The sequence below is a fragment of the Camelus ferus genome, chromosome 20 (genome assembly GCF_009834535.1).
Source record: "Camelus ferus isolate YT-003-E chromosome 20, BCGSAC_Cfer_1.0, whole genome shotgun sequence".
NCBI lineage: Eukaryota > Metazoa > Chordata > Mammalia > Artiodactyla > Camelidae > Camelus > Camelus ferus.
The window spans coordinates 1,269,707-1,283,887 of record NC_045715.1 but is presented as its reverse complement, the minus strand read 5'-3'; the positions used below and the strand labels follow the sequence as shown (position 1 = coordinate 1,283,887).

Here is a 14,181-nt window from a genome sequence, read left to right as displayed (position 1 = left end):
CAGAAGCCGAGGGAAACGGAACTTCACGGGCTTCACAGCCAGTGCCTGGGCACTGGAGGCCTGGGGAGGTCACAGCGGCCTCTGAGGGTGGCCGTCCCGAGTCAAAGGCTGCTTTGCTCACGTTGGGACAGGAAGTCCTGTTTTCAAAGATCCCTTCTCTGCCGATCTCTCTTCTCTCCCCACTCCCAGGATCCTGCCTGACCCATCTGCGTCTGGATCACTGAAGCCCCAGCCCCACTTCTTTGCCTTCCCTCAGAAGACTTTATAACCTATAAAGGAATTTTTCTCAGTGGTCCAATCACCACCTCCTTCCGTCTGGAGGACCGTGGCATCGCTGCTGTGACCCTGTAAGGACCCCAGACTTTTTGTACCTAGGTGGGTAGACTTCAGTGATTCCACCTGACCCCTCTGCAAAGTTTGCTAGGATGAAACAAGAAGTATCATTGCTCTGAATTAAAAACGCAGTTTCTGTCTCCTGGTGCGGGGCTCAAAATTGCACCTATGTTCCCCAAGGGCCAGTAGACAATCACAGGGGTATTTTGGTGGACAAACTACTTTTGAAAAACCTTTTCAGACCTTTGCTTAACTAATTAATGAGCGAGCCTTAACACTTACGCATCTGAACCTATACAGTATCTAATTTAAACTGCGATCCTGGACCTGTGGTCTCATCAGCATCGCCGGGGAGGTTGTTAGGGATGCGAACCCTGGCGCCCTGCCCCGGACAGGCGGCGTCAGAAACGGGGGTGGGCCCAGCGGCTTGTGCTCAACCAGCCCTCGGTGTCCTGCTACCCCGGAGCCCTGCGTCGGTGAGGACCCCCACCACACCTGTGTCTGCGACACCAGATGCAAAGGTCTTGTGAGTGATGGCGGTGAGCACGTGTGAAATGAACCGGACCAGGGGACATGGCTCGAACCCCCGACAGCCAGGACCTAGCGCAGCCACACCTCCCTTCACTGGGCTTCCCAGATTTGGGGTGGGGGTTGTACAAATTGAAGCTTTGTGGCAACCCAGCATGAAGCAAGTCTGTTGCTGTCATTTCCCAGCAGCACGTGCTCACTTCGTGTCTCTGTGTCACATCTAGGCAGTTCTCGCCCTATTTCTGACTTTGTTATGAGGATGACGATTAGATGTTTGGTTTTCTGTGACGAGTGAGCGTGGATGTCACTACCGTGGCTCACTGAAGACTCAGACCATGGTTAGCACTTTTTAGCTATAGAGTATTTTTAAATTAATCTGTTCACGTTGTTTTTTTAGACATCATGCGACTGTACGCTTAACAGACTCCAGGATAGTGTGTGCACACGACTTCGACATGCACGGGGAGACCAAAAGCTTCTTGTGACTCACTTCATTGCAGTATGTACTTTCTTGTGGTGGTCAAAAGTGGAGCCCACAGTGTCTGCGAGGTCTGCCTCACAGGTATGTAAAGAGGACCAGCATCCCCACATCAGAGTCCTTCCTGGGGTCCTTCCTGGCAAGTTCTCCCACAGCTTGAAGACTCCTGCGTCCCCGTGCGCAGGGCCCCCTCTCACCACTGGGGGGCGCGCTGGGCTTTCCCAGGCCCCCGCGGCCGCAGAGTTTTCCTCTTCGAGGTCCTGTCATTCTCTGTATAAACAAGTTACGTTCGAGTGTTTAGGATATAAATTACGACCATGCCGGCTGCCTCGGAAGGAATGTAAACACAGCACTGTGGTCGGAGCAAACTCTGAAACTGACTTCATAATTTATAGCAGGCCCCCGAGTAGCTCGGGATAAAAGAAAAAAAAAACCCTATTTAACTGCAAATATGATAATGGAGACACAAAAAAGTGTTTAATCACTGCTTAATTTTGGAAAATATAGAAAGGAAGCTTAAGGATTAAGAAGATGGTTAGGACTTTAAAAAACAAGATGTTTTACTGAGACCGTGCTTGGCCTGAAATCTCTGAGAATACAAAGTCCCTCTGCACGAGGTGCCTGGTGACTGACTAGGAGACAGGCCTTCCCGGGAATGAGAAACAAAGGTGAGTTCTCAAAAGCAAAAGCAAAACCAGAAGGGCCTCTCTGTCCCCACTCAGGCCGACACTTGCCAGCGCGGCCTCAAGCCTGAAGGGCTGTCCAGGTCCTCAGCCGAGCAGGTCTGTTTCCTCTCGTTCTGTCCGGAGCTGCAGCAGCCCAGCCTGGAGCAGTCTCGGGAACCGAGCAAGAAGGGAACCCAGGGGACACGGTCACTCCCTCGTGAAAGACAGGAGGGCGGCGAGGGGCCGGGGAGGGATGGGAGAGAAGCATGGGGGCTGGTGGGGCCAAGAGCTCTGAACTGGAGGGTGGGGCGGACGGCGAGTGAGGGCCCAGCCCGCTCTGTCACCCTCCAGGGGAGTCTGGAAAACCCTGACGCTCGGAGACTTTCAGGATGTGATGGCCACCCAAAGAGCTGTGACTTTCACAGGGAGAGCGGGACCTGTTCACTGGGCACTGCCCCCAGCTCGGAGCCCAGCCCGGCCCAGCCGGCCCTGGGTGACCACTCTGGCCGGTCTCTCCTCCCCGTGCTGGTGGGGCAAGGAGAGGACAAAGAGCAGGACCCACGCGCACAGGAGAGACGAACGGAGGGCACAGAACGGGGCTTCCTCGAGCTGGTGTCGTGCCGGGTTCTCTTCTAGGCTCCTTTTACTTCTGGTTTTGGTTTAGAAAGAAAAGAACAGAAAATGGTGCTTCTTCTCTTTCTCTCCTGAGCAGACCCACAATCAGAACCTGGCCTGTGTTATTCAAGGCACAGACCCCACACCACGTCAATTATACAACTTGGAAAAAAATCAGCCCAGTGTAGAGTTGCAGCACCAGCTGGTGGAGAAGAGACCTAGGGATCAGGATGCCTGGGGAGGAAAGCGGTCCCCCAACGACTATTTGTTATATACATTTTATTGAAAAAATTGTACATCAAAATAGTTTGGCAAACTGTAAAAGTATACGTAAGTGCAAATATATCCTCCTTTTAAAATACAAGCAAAGTGTGAGTATACACGACAATCATAGAAATAGCTTTAAAATGTGGTACAAAACAACCTTGTTAAAAAAATGTCGTATTGTCACGATACCGAAAACCATGTTCTTAAACTAGACACGTTGTTGCTAAATACTTTCTTGAGAACGTTCTTTGGCACCTGTATCCAAAGGTAGTGTTTGTTGCAAAACACAACTCTCCCGCTTAGCTACGGAGCAAGATGAGGCTTTCTTGAAATCCTGCGCTCAGCACTGCCTTCGGGAAAAGCACATGCATTTTCCATAGACAAAGGAAAACACACACAGACCCTGATTTCTGAAGGCAGTGAAGATCCCAGAGTCCATGCTTGTTTTCCTCGTGGTAAGTTCTCGCCATCTCTGCTCAGAAGCGGCGTCCGCCCCTCGCTGGGAGCCTGCGCGTCTTGGGCATTATTCTGCCAGGCGCTGTCTTTCCACCAACGGTAGACAGATGTGCACAGCGCTCGCGGGGGGGTTCTGGCGAAGGGACCGGTGTGCCACTTCCTGCTATGGCGGCCGCCCGAGTCCACCTCAGCCATCGCCCCTGGGGGGACAGAGGGCCTGGTGCCCCATTCACATGACACAGGGCTTGATGTCCTGACAGACGCTCTGGTGGTGGTGGTGGTGGTAGTAAGGCCCGCTAGCAGAGGGATGGAAGGAGGAAATGCCGTTGAAGTTGAGGACGAAGTCCTTCCTGTCGCACACGGGTGTGGAGTGGTGCTGGTATCGAGGCAGCCCCACTGGAAGGGAGAAAAGGAAACCTTTTCAGAAACATTCGTTCAGCTGGGGATAGCACACAGTACTTTGTAAACTGCAACTTAACTTGTGTCGTATTTTGACTCCAAAGAGGTTGGCCTGTCTTTTTGCCTAATGCTGTAAAACTGGTAACATTTCTCCATGTTTCAAGCTGTGGCCAGAGGAGGACTCTGGAATCCTGGCTTGGTTCTGACCCGCCGGCACATGCAGAGCACAGTCCGCTCTAGGCCGGGTTCCCTGTGCCTGAGACCCCGTTTCTCCTGGAGACGGGCCGAGGCTGTAAGGGGGCTGGACCCAGGCCCCGGGCGCAGGGCACCTGGCCGGAGCTGTCGAGGCCGAGCCCCTGACCCACAAACACCACCATCGCCCTCACCTCAGGTTTCGAGCCTCCTGCCTTGTTTCCCAACCAACCGGCCCCTTGGAGGAGCAGGCCGCAGCGGGGCTTTTCCCGGCGCGATAACCATCTTGTGGCCAGAGAAGGGCCGAGAGACGCGCGCCTCTTAGCGGGTGGTGAACGTCTTCGGCGCCTCCAGAGGAGCCAGACCCGGGGAGCAGGGGCCGCTCTCAGACGAGAGCTCGGCTGCAGCTGCCCTTTGGGGTCTGCCGCGCAGGGGACCCTTGGAGAGCGGGGCTGGCCGGGGCCGCGAAGGCCCCGAGTCCCTCTCCCCGGGCCCGAGGCGGGCCGCCGGCCGCCGACTTTTGCTTTTGCTTTCTCCTCGCCTCCCGCCCCGGGGCTCCAGGCATCTCTCCGTGCCGGGCGGAGCTAGGCCTGTTTGCCTGAGACTCTGTCCGTCTCCTGTGCGGTGGAGGGACCTCAGGCCACACTCTGGGGCCGGCCCGATTCAGTTAATGCCGCGCAAGAACCGTACCCGCTGGCCCACAGGGCCTCGGCCCAGCCGCAGCCCAGCGCACGCAGGCGACCGTGCTGCTCCGTGGCTGGCGCCTCGGCCCACGTTTGGCGCCCGATGACACCACTGTGGCCAGGCGCGCCCTGCAAGCACGGCTCTCAGGACGCGGCCCCGACGTGTGCTTATGGCTGCGGCGCAGGTGCGTTTGACCCCGTGGAAGCCCTCGTAGTGCCATTTCCCGCATCTCTAACCGGTAGGCCCGGGAGGACCCTGAGCGCTCACACCTACCGACGCCAGCGCTTAGATGTGACCGAGGTGCCGTAAAAGCCCGGCTCCTTCTGGCCTGGCTTTTAGGGCATAGATAGGGTGCGGGCCCTCCTCCTACCCCCTACCCCTGGGCCGTGCGTGGGGTCCGGAGCTGGAGGGGCCTGCCACATCGGCATGCGCGCGGGGGTCATGCTGGGGGTGCTCGCGCGCCCTGGGCACCGCCTTGGCCTCCCCGCTGCTCAGGGGCCCTAGGAGACACCAACTAGGCAGGCGGGAAGAGCATTCGCAGCGGGAGCCAGAGCACCAGGGAGGAAGAAGCAGGGAGTCCCCGCCCGGCCCGGCCTCCCTGGCTTTCCCTGAGCACTATCCGAGGAGGCCGCCGTGAGGTAGCGTCTCTTCTATCCGGGAGAGTCGTGTTCCCAGGGTGCCGAGTTTCTGGGACCTGTGCCTGCACCGGGCGTATGGGCCAGAGCGAGGGCGACCCTGCAGAAGGATCAGAAGTCTCCGCGTGGTTTGTAGTGTTTAGGGTTTTGTTTCACGGCGGCCGCGGAGCCTCGGAGTCCGGGCTGCAGCAGAACCCGGCATCCCGCGGCGGGGAGCCAGGAGCGCGGAGCCGGGAGCCCGGAGGGCAGTGGGTGGGCAGGAGAGTGCAGAGCGCTCGCCAGGGCCAGGCTGTGATTGACAGCCAGTCCGAGGGAATGGGAAAAAAAAAATAAGAGGGGAGGGTCGTCTGTGTGGGTTACTTGTTGAAATTCCCATAAAATTGAACAAGACTCTGCTCTCAGTGGGTTAAGTCAGGCTAAAATCCTCTCCGGTGTGGTCCTGCCCAGACGGTCTTTGTTTAGTTAACCTCTGAGACCCGCATTTAAAAGGCCTATTTGGGAAATCTCACCGTCCAGGGAACCGGCATCTTTTGCCCATTTCTGGCTTCCTTTCTCCCTGACGCTCTAGCTCCGCACCGATTCACAACGGGTAATGTGTGCATCGTCCCGCGAGCCCTTCTCTAGTTGGGGCGAGTGTCAGCTGGGCACCGTTGGCCACGCGGACTAGCGCACCTCAGAGGAGTTAATATTGAGGGTGGGTTCATCTCCACTGTCCCCATAAACCGGGCTATTCAGATTCCCTCCTCCACCCCCACGGTCCCCTCCCACCTTTCACCGCCTTCGGCAAGTCAATAAATCCCAATAATCTGCAAGCAACACAATTTACACCAGAAACACTGCAAGAGGTGCCCAAGGGGCGGGCGTCTCTCAGGGGAGCCACCGGTGGGCCCCAGGTCCTGGTGGCCTAGGCCAGACCCATGTGTCATCAACTTGGGTCCCCTGTGGGGGGAGGTGGGGGGCTTCTCAACAGCCTGGCGCCCCTCCCTGGCGACACAGGGACCCCCTCTGCTTTCCTCCACACCCCTCCCTGGTTCCCCTTCTCCCAACGCACCCCTCGGTATGGAGCATCTCCCTTTCTGACAGTTACCTGTGGGGAAAGCACAGCAAAACCAACCCCACAAAAGACAAAAGAAACCAGCCACAGCTCCCCAGCCAAGGTCCCCCAAGGCCACAACCTTCTCTCTAGCTAAGTCAGGCCTGAGATTTGAGACTTGGAGTCCATGGGGACACCCGGGCAGCCGAAGAAGGCAGGCGACATGGCACCATCCTCCCAGCCATACAAATTCTGGAGGACCTGCTGGGGCCAAGGTGGTGGGGGAAGGCAGCATGACCCTGATCCTCTACCCCACAAATAGGGTGCCAGCTCCCGCCAGGCCGTGGCAGCCCAGGAAGTGGCAGTCCCGGTGACAGGAGGCCAGAAGGCTGGCGACACCCCAGTGGGCCGGGCTCCCCGCCGTACCTGAGAGGTCCTCGCGGGCGTTCTGGTGCAGGTAGCTCTGCTCCAGCGAGTAGGAGGACATGCTGGTGTGCAGGCCCGCTGGGGCCGCTGGGTTGCTGCCGGGCGTCAGGGTGGGCGGCTGCTTGAGGTAAGGCGAGGCACCGGGCGAGCTCCAGTGTGCCGCGGGGCTCGTGTAGGGCGAGTGGCACTCGATGGCGCTCGCCATGGCCGGGGACGAGGGCACCGGGCTGCTGCTGCTGTCCGGGCCGTAGTCCCCGCCGCCGCCGCCGCCGCCCCCGGCCGCGCCGACGCCCCCGGGCCCGGCGGGCACGGGGCAGCTGGCCATGTAGGTGGAGCCCGGGTTGGGCGACATGTGCGGGACGTGGTGGTGGTGGTGGTGGTGTGGGTGCGCGTGGCCCTGGGGCGCCGGCGCCCGCGTCGTAGCCCGCGGGCATCATGTCGAGGCCACCGTAGCCGCCCTGCCCGTGGCAGGCGAGCGGCGCCGACGGGGGCGCCTGGAAGTCGAAGCCCTGGGGCAGCAGCGAGGCCCCGAAGCCCAGGCCGCTCACCACGCGGTGGTACATGGGCTTGAGCGCCTGGCACTTCCGCCTGAAGCCGCGCGGCCGGCGGCGGAACGAGCCCTCCTCGAACATGAACTCGCTGGCAGGGTCGATGGTCCAGTAGTGGCCCTTGCCCGGCCGCCCGAGGCCCTTGGGCAGCTTGATGAAGCACTCGTTGAGCGAGAGGTTGTGGCGCACGGAGTTCTTCCAGCCCTGGTAGGCGCCGCGGAAGAAGGGGAAGCGCGCCTGCAGGAACTGGTAGATCTCGCTGAGCGTCAGGCGCTTGGCGGGCGAGCTCTGGATGGCCATGACGATGAGCGCGATGTACGAGTAGGGCGGCTTCTCGGGCCGCCGCAGCCCCGAGCTCGCCTTCTTGGCGCCCCCGCCGCCCGCGCCGCCGCCGCCGCCCGCGCTCTTGCAGGAGGCCGGGGGGGCGCCGGCCGAGCCAGAGGAGGAGGCCGAGGCGCAGGAGGCCGAGGACGACGACGACGACGACGACGACGAGGACGCTGTCTCCAGGGCGGCGGCGGCGGCGGCGGCGGTGGGCGGCGGGCTCATCAGGGCGGCCTGGAGCGCGCCGGGGGACGGGCTGCACGCGCGGCGGAGCGGGGCCGGCGGCGGGCGCGGCGGGGGCGGCGGCGGCGGCCCGCCCTCGGAGGTCATCGGGGGCCCGGGAGCGGGGCCGGGCGGCGGGGGCGGGCCGGGAGCCGGGCGCGGGGGCGCGGGGACGCGGTCGGCCCAGAGGCCGGGCGAGCGCCCTAGCCCGCCGCCCGGGCTGCAGCCGCGGCCGCTGCGAGCCAGCGCTTCGGCGTCGCCTCCCTCAGCTCCGCCGGGGCTCCAGGCGGCGGCCGCGGACCGGAGGCGACGCCCGGCGCATCCCTCCCCGGGCCTCAGGCCCGGCCTGCGCGGCGGCCTCCAGGCCGCTGAGCCCGAGCGGCCGGGCGCCGGGCAGCTGCGCGCGCGAGCGGGGACCGCGGCCGGGACCCCGGGGACGAGCCCGACGTCTCCCCTTAGGAGCGCTCCTCGCTCTGTCTCTGGGACTTCCTCCCTCCCGCGCCCTCCCCCGCCGCCCTCCCCCCACCCCGCCCTGCCCCCTCCGCCGCCGCCCCGGGGAGGGCGCGCTCGGCCCGCGCTCACTCCTCCCCCCACCCCCGGCCGGCCGCCGGCTCCCTCTCTTATCTCGCTCCTCGCTCTCCAGGGTCCCCCTCGGCCTTTTAATTCCTCTCCCGGATGCCTTCCCTCTCCCCTACCCACCCTCTCTCCATCGGAGGGAGCGCAGCCTGACTCACGTTTGGCTGGGACGACCCCCACCCCCGCAAAAGTCGACCCCCTCCGACTTTAGGAAATCTTCCTTCTTTTGGCCCCTTACAGCACCCCTGCCCCCATCCCAAAGCCAGCCGCCCCCGGCGGAGCGGACCCACCCCTTCTCCTCCCTCCCCTCCTCCCCCCTCCCCTCCTCCTCCCCTCCTCCCCTCGGTCTCCTCCTCTCTCCCTCCTCCTCCCCCTCCCTCTCCCTCTCCTCCTCCTCCTGGCCGGTCCTCCGCCGAGTGGTGCTGCCGCTGGTGCTGCCGCCGGACCTCCTTGGCCGCTGCCCCCCGCGCCCGCACTGACACCATCTGTCAGCTTCATTTAGACATTGCAGCCTCAGCCGCACGCCGGGGTGCCTGCCGCCCAAAGGTAACGTGCCGATCCTCTCCTCTGCGGGGCTGCAGACTCCGCGCCACTGTTAGCCGGGGGCAGAGGCCAGGCTCCTTAAAGACTCTGGATTTAGAGGCTCTGGAAACGTGGTCGAATACGACTCATGTTTGCATTTGCTTCCATTTCCTTTCCGTTTCCCACTTGATGTTTTGTTTAAAAAAATGCAAAGAGAAGGCCACACTGAGTGACAGGGTGAGATAGCTGTGTTTCTACTCAGTCCTGAAGGGTGTGCAGCTGTCACCGGATTCACATCCTCCCTCTCAGTGCTGCCCACCCAAACATGTGCGCCATCTCCAAACTGCCTTCCTGGGAGAACACTCTACCCCCGTGTGGCTGGTTCCTCTCCAAGTAAGAGTCAGCTTGGGGGAGAGGATGTGCCCCCTGGGAGGAATCACTCCCAATGAGACCAGACAGTTACTGGACCCCACGTGCAAGGAAATGTCTGACCAGAGACAGGGCTGAAAGTGGGAGGAGGACGGCGGGAGGCCCTGGAGCTGGCCGGGCACACAGGCAGAAAGGGGAGGCCAGTGGGGAGGCGCTGCAGGCAGCAGACCCCGGGGGAGGCCGGGCTGGGCGCTCGTCTGCCTCTGCCCAGAAGGGCCCAAGGTGCAGTGCCTTGTGCTGGGGAGCCTGGGGAGCTGGGATGGGGGCCGAGAGAAAGGGAGATCGTGCGGGATCTGGAGAAGGTGGCAGCAAGAGCCTGGGTGGAACAGAACGGAGCCGGCCCCTTGGGGCTGCACTAGCCCTCTGTGCCCCAGGATGGCTCCCGGCCCAGCGAGCCGGTGGGGCTGGAGAGCGAGGAGAGGGAGGGGTGGAGGGGGAGGCTGGGGGCTGGGCCGGGGCTGGCCCCAGACAGTGACCTGAAGTTGAGTGGAAGCAGGCTTTTTCCATCAAACCCTGCCTGGATACCACACACAGAGACCGAGTGTCAGTTTACGGCCCTCAGCCGGGCTCCTTTTCCCTAAGCTCCACTGTAATTAGACAAAGAAAACCTAAATTAGCTGAACAGGCGTCGACAGCTTCCTCCAGAGCACCCCTGGTACCTACGTGGGAATGTGTCCAAAAATGGCTTGATTGTAGCCCAGAGTCAGCTAAGAAAACACGGCCAAAATGAACTCAGTTTACCGCTCATTTCCAACAGAAAAAAGGAGCGAGCGGCCCTTTTCCGGGTGGGATGTTTTGGTTGAGTTCGGGAAGGGGTTTGCTGTTGTTTCCACTTCTAAGACTCCCTTTCTGAGTGACTGGTGACACTTTTTTTTTCCTGGATTGGTCCTAATTAATTTCATGGTATTTTTCTCTTACCCGCTTTCGTCCTTTCACACAAAATAACTTAACTGTAAATAACTGAAAGTGGAAGTGAATACAGTGTGTTCACTAAGTCAGTGCTTCAACTGTCCGAAAAGTAAGGAAATAAATAGAAGCTGGAGTGAGGAGGACGGAGAGTATCTAAAAGACGCTTCCCTGACAGCCTTCTGTGTGTGCGTGTGCATGTGTGCATGTGTGAGCACGTGTCCCTGACACAGCCTTCTGTGTGTGCGCGTGTGCATGTGTGCGTGTGCATATGTGTGTGCATGTGTGTGCCCGTGTCCCTGACACAGCCTTCTGTGTGTGCATGCGTGCGTGCGTGTGCGTGCATGTGCGTGTGTGGATGGGATGGAAAAGAGCAGGCCCAGCTGAGAAGCAGGAAGGCCATCGTCTCATTTCTAGACGGGGGTAGTGGGCAGCAGATCTGGGGAAGATTAGCAAGCCAGTATATCACTGCCCCTGGACCTGCTCTGAGGTCCTGCACCTGGGAATTCTGTGCACATTGGATCTCAGGCCCTAAAAAGTTTTGGGACCCAGAGACTGAAGAATGAAAAGCCCTGGGCAGGGCTGGTGATAACCTTGTGCATCAGTAGTTGCTAGTTTTGGGGTCATGGGGTCATGGGTCTTTTTGAGAATAGTTGGAAGCTGTGGAGTCTACCTGCAAAAAAAAAAAATGCTCCCATTTTGCCTGGGATTTCAGGGCGTTCAGAGATATGTATTTTAAAAACCCTACTGTATACATTTTTTTGTTTCCACCAGTTCATTTGGTTAAATTATCAGGAATTTTAAAAGTTTCCCTTCCCATCCAAGTGACAGTGGTATCCACTTTACCTAAACCTTCTAAATTTGCAAGAAATACCCCTCACAGTTTGGTGAGTGTTCCACGACGCCAGGCAGGCCCTGGAATGGCAGCGCACCTTGGAGAGTGGGTCTGCAGACGCAGAGCCTCCCTCTCCCCGGGGCCCTGGCACTGCCCTGCAGTCCAGGGAGATCGGAGCTTGGTGGCTTTAGTTATCTGAGCAGGAAGGGACTCTTCTTCAGGACTCGTTCTTGAAGACCTCCCTTCTGCCTATGGAAACTGTTCCCTTGGCAGAGACCCCCCCCCCAGGTGGAGAAATACTAACCCCCCCTCCACATCTGTTCCATAGACGTCACAGTACTGTATAAGCCTTTCTGTTCACATCATGTCGCTGCCACGTGGTCTCAGTACCTTCCCCTTTAGGGACAAGAACACAGAGGCTCAGAAAGATCAGGTGATTCGGTGCAAGTCACACCTGCCTGGGCAAGTGACCACATGGCCCTACATCCAGTGCAGTACCCACTACAGGGTAGAACTTTAACTACTGATTTGTACAGATCTCCTGGGTAAGAATGTGTGTGGTAACAGATTATGTCAAACTGTGTCTCTGGCGGGAGTACCTGAATTTCTGTGTAGCAGACGGTTGAAAAGGAAAGTTGTGTTGGTCTCTGAAATAGCCTTGTTCAGGGGGCTTCCCTGTCTCGGATCTCTTCCTGATTGACTTTCACTGCTTTATAAACAAAAGTCTTGACTTCTTTTTCCTTGTAGGAAGGAAAGGTATGGTTCCTTAAAATGAGTGTGGATCAGCCCGGGCGCTCCTGGGTTAACCAGAAGTGCTCGGATGCAGTGGGTCCTCTCTCCCTGGGGGTGCCCGTCTGCATCTGCGCTGCGGGTTTCTTTACAATCCAAGCCCCAAGCGCAGGGGAATGTAAACCCAGGGGAAGCCTGGGTTTTTCTGATTTTGTTCTGTGATTGGCGTTTTATTCTAGGAAATCTCTTCATTACTGCGGTTTACATTTTATGTTCTTAGCATGCTTCCTCTGTCTCGTGGGTTTTACACGAAATGGCTCAGACTAAACTGGTTACCCACTGGGGAGACACGCCCGCACCCACCGGGTTTTCGGCCATCTGAGGCCTCTCCTCTCCGGGCACCTCTGCCCCGCGGTGCCCCCCTCCCACTCCTTCCGCCTGCCCTGTCGGAGCAAGCCTGTTTCCAGTTCAGTCAGAAGTTGACCACCCTTTGTTTTGGTATGAGTTACACGTGAGGGGCCTTTCCGGACAGGCAGTGGGCACTGGCTGCTGAAGTCTAGGGGTGCAAGGTGCTGAGGAAGCCCTGGAGGCCCTCGAGCCTGTGTGCCACAGAGGCCCAGCTGGAAGCTGTAGTTGACAATAGGAAATCCTCCGACGGGGGGGGGGGGGCGGGCGGGGGTGGTGCTGGGGTTGGAGAGGGCACCTGAGCAGGAGCGGTAACTGCGGGGGGTTTTACACCCTTGTTGGGCGTCTGCTCGCCTTCCTTGATCCGGAGCCCCCAGACCTCCGGGTTGGAACGCCAGCCACCCAATTCCCAGTGTTTATTTAGATAGATTCTTCCGCTCTCCAAAGCCTGTGTCCCCGGCAGGGCCCTTTTTATAGCTACCTTCCTGCAAGATCCGAAGTTGGGCCCCATGTCTCCTGGGCCTGGCGGCCCGCACAACTTGGTCACCTTCCTGTCACCCTCTTGGCCAGATCTGAGGTGCTCGGGGAGGAGGAAAAGGGCCCCCTGTGGAGACTGCCCCTTCCAGTCTCCGCAATTCCCAGGTTTCAAGGCCCAGCTCTGTTCTACTGAGAGATGCCACTTTGGGGTGGTCCCAGGAGCCAGCCAGTCTGCCGGCCGCCTGGGTGCGGCTCCATGGTGGACCCATCTTAGGCATCGCCTGCGGCCTGCTGCATTTGTGGGTGGGAGGCCTCGGCCTTGAGAAGTGGGTTTCCATGGCAGGGATGGCCATTCTTCCTTAAAGGCAGCTCTGATGCCAGCAGCAAGGAGAGAAAGGGCCGTGCTGGGACAGGCAGGGTCTGTCCATCTCCTAAGGGGGCAGGAATGAGTAGGTCCCCAATGGCCAAGGAAAACTAGGGAATCCTGTCCCACCATTCCCAGTCTTGGGAGAAAAAAGGCGGAGGCAACTGTGAGTTCATTGTGCGTCCACTTGGGTGGCTGCGAGGAAGTCCCCGCTGATGAGAAGGAACCGGTGGAGCCAGACCCTGTCTTGGGAGCCTCCCTTCGCCTGCGCCCACCCCACTGTGCCCCTGCTCTGCGGCCCCGCCTTGGGAGGCCCGCGCGCCCTGCTTCAGATTCCCCAGGCGTGGGAGGGAGGTGGCTGGGCCTCGCGCACGATGGGCAGGCTGGCGGGAGGGCCGGGTACATAACGAAGTGGGGTGTGCGCCCAGGGCTGCGGAGGCACCAAGCGAATGCGCTCGGAGGCCACAAGGCCGCGCCGCGGACGCCCCTCGACAGAGAGGCGAGGTCGGCGGCTGCGGTCCACCGACCAGAGGCGCCCTGGAGATTCCAACCCTTCCCAGGTCCGGCTTTCTTCTCGCGTCTGGCTCGCCTCCTTCCCTCGTGCCCCCCTCCTCCAATAAATAAATATCTCCCCGGGCAGCGAACCCCGCGAGGCGCCGGGCCCTGAGAGCGCGCCGCGATGGATGAACTTCCTGGAGCATCAAAACTCCTCTCCTGTCTCCCCGCTGCGCTCAGGATATGCGGCTCACTCGCTGCTCTTCAGAAAAGGAAACGTAGCTCTTCCAAAAATATAAATCAGCTCTGACGTCCAAATATTTCTTTTGTCCTCCAGCATCCTCTGCAAGGATAAATAAAGCGTGCTCGGCGCCCAGAGCCCGACTCGGGACCTTGGGGCGCCCAGACGCCGCCTTGGAGGAGCTGCCTTTCGGGAGCCCTTCTTTCCGACTCATCCCCCATCCCTCATCCCCCAACCCCCGCCCCTGCTGGGCGTCGGTCCTGTTCCGGAGGCAGCCTGACACCCTGTCGCGGGAGTGAGAAAACGGCTCCTCGGTGAAACCTCGGGCCGACGCCCCGCGAGGCCCGCACGAGGAGGCGGGAGTGCTCCGGGGGCCGGGAAGGCACCGGCGGCTGCG

At 60.0% G+C, this 14,181-nt stretch overlaps 1 protein-coding gene across 1 annotated transcript; it reads right to left on the bottom strand.

The window, feature by feature from the left end:
• Positions 1 to 2,881: 2,881 nt before the first annotated feature.
• On the bottom strand, positions 2,882 to 8,494 carry FOXF2 (forkhead box F2). Its single transcript, XM_032462381.1, is given in 3 exon segments — positions 2,882 to 3,738; positions 6,712 to 7,108; positions 7,110 to 8,494. Coding segments are annotated over 3 exon segments (1,368 nt in total). The 5' UTR covers positions 7,914 to 8,494; the 3' UTR covers positions 2,882 to 3,571.
• Between the last annotated feature and the right edge of the window lie 5,687 nt (positions 8,495 to 14,181).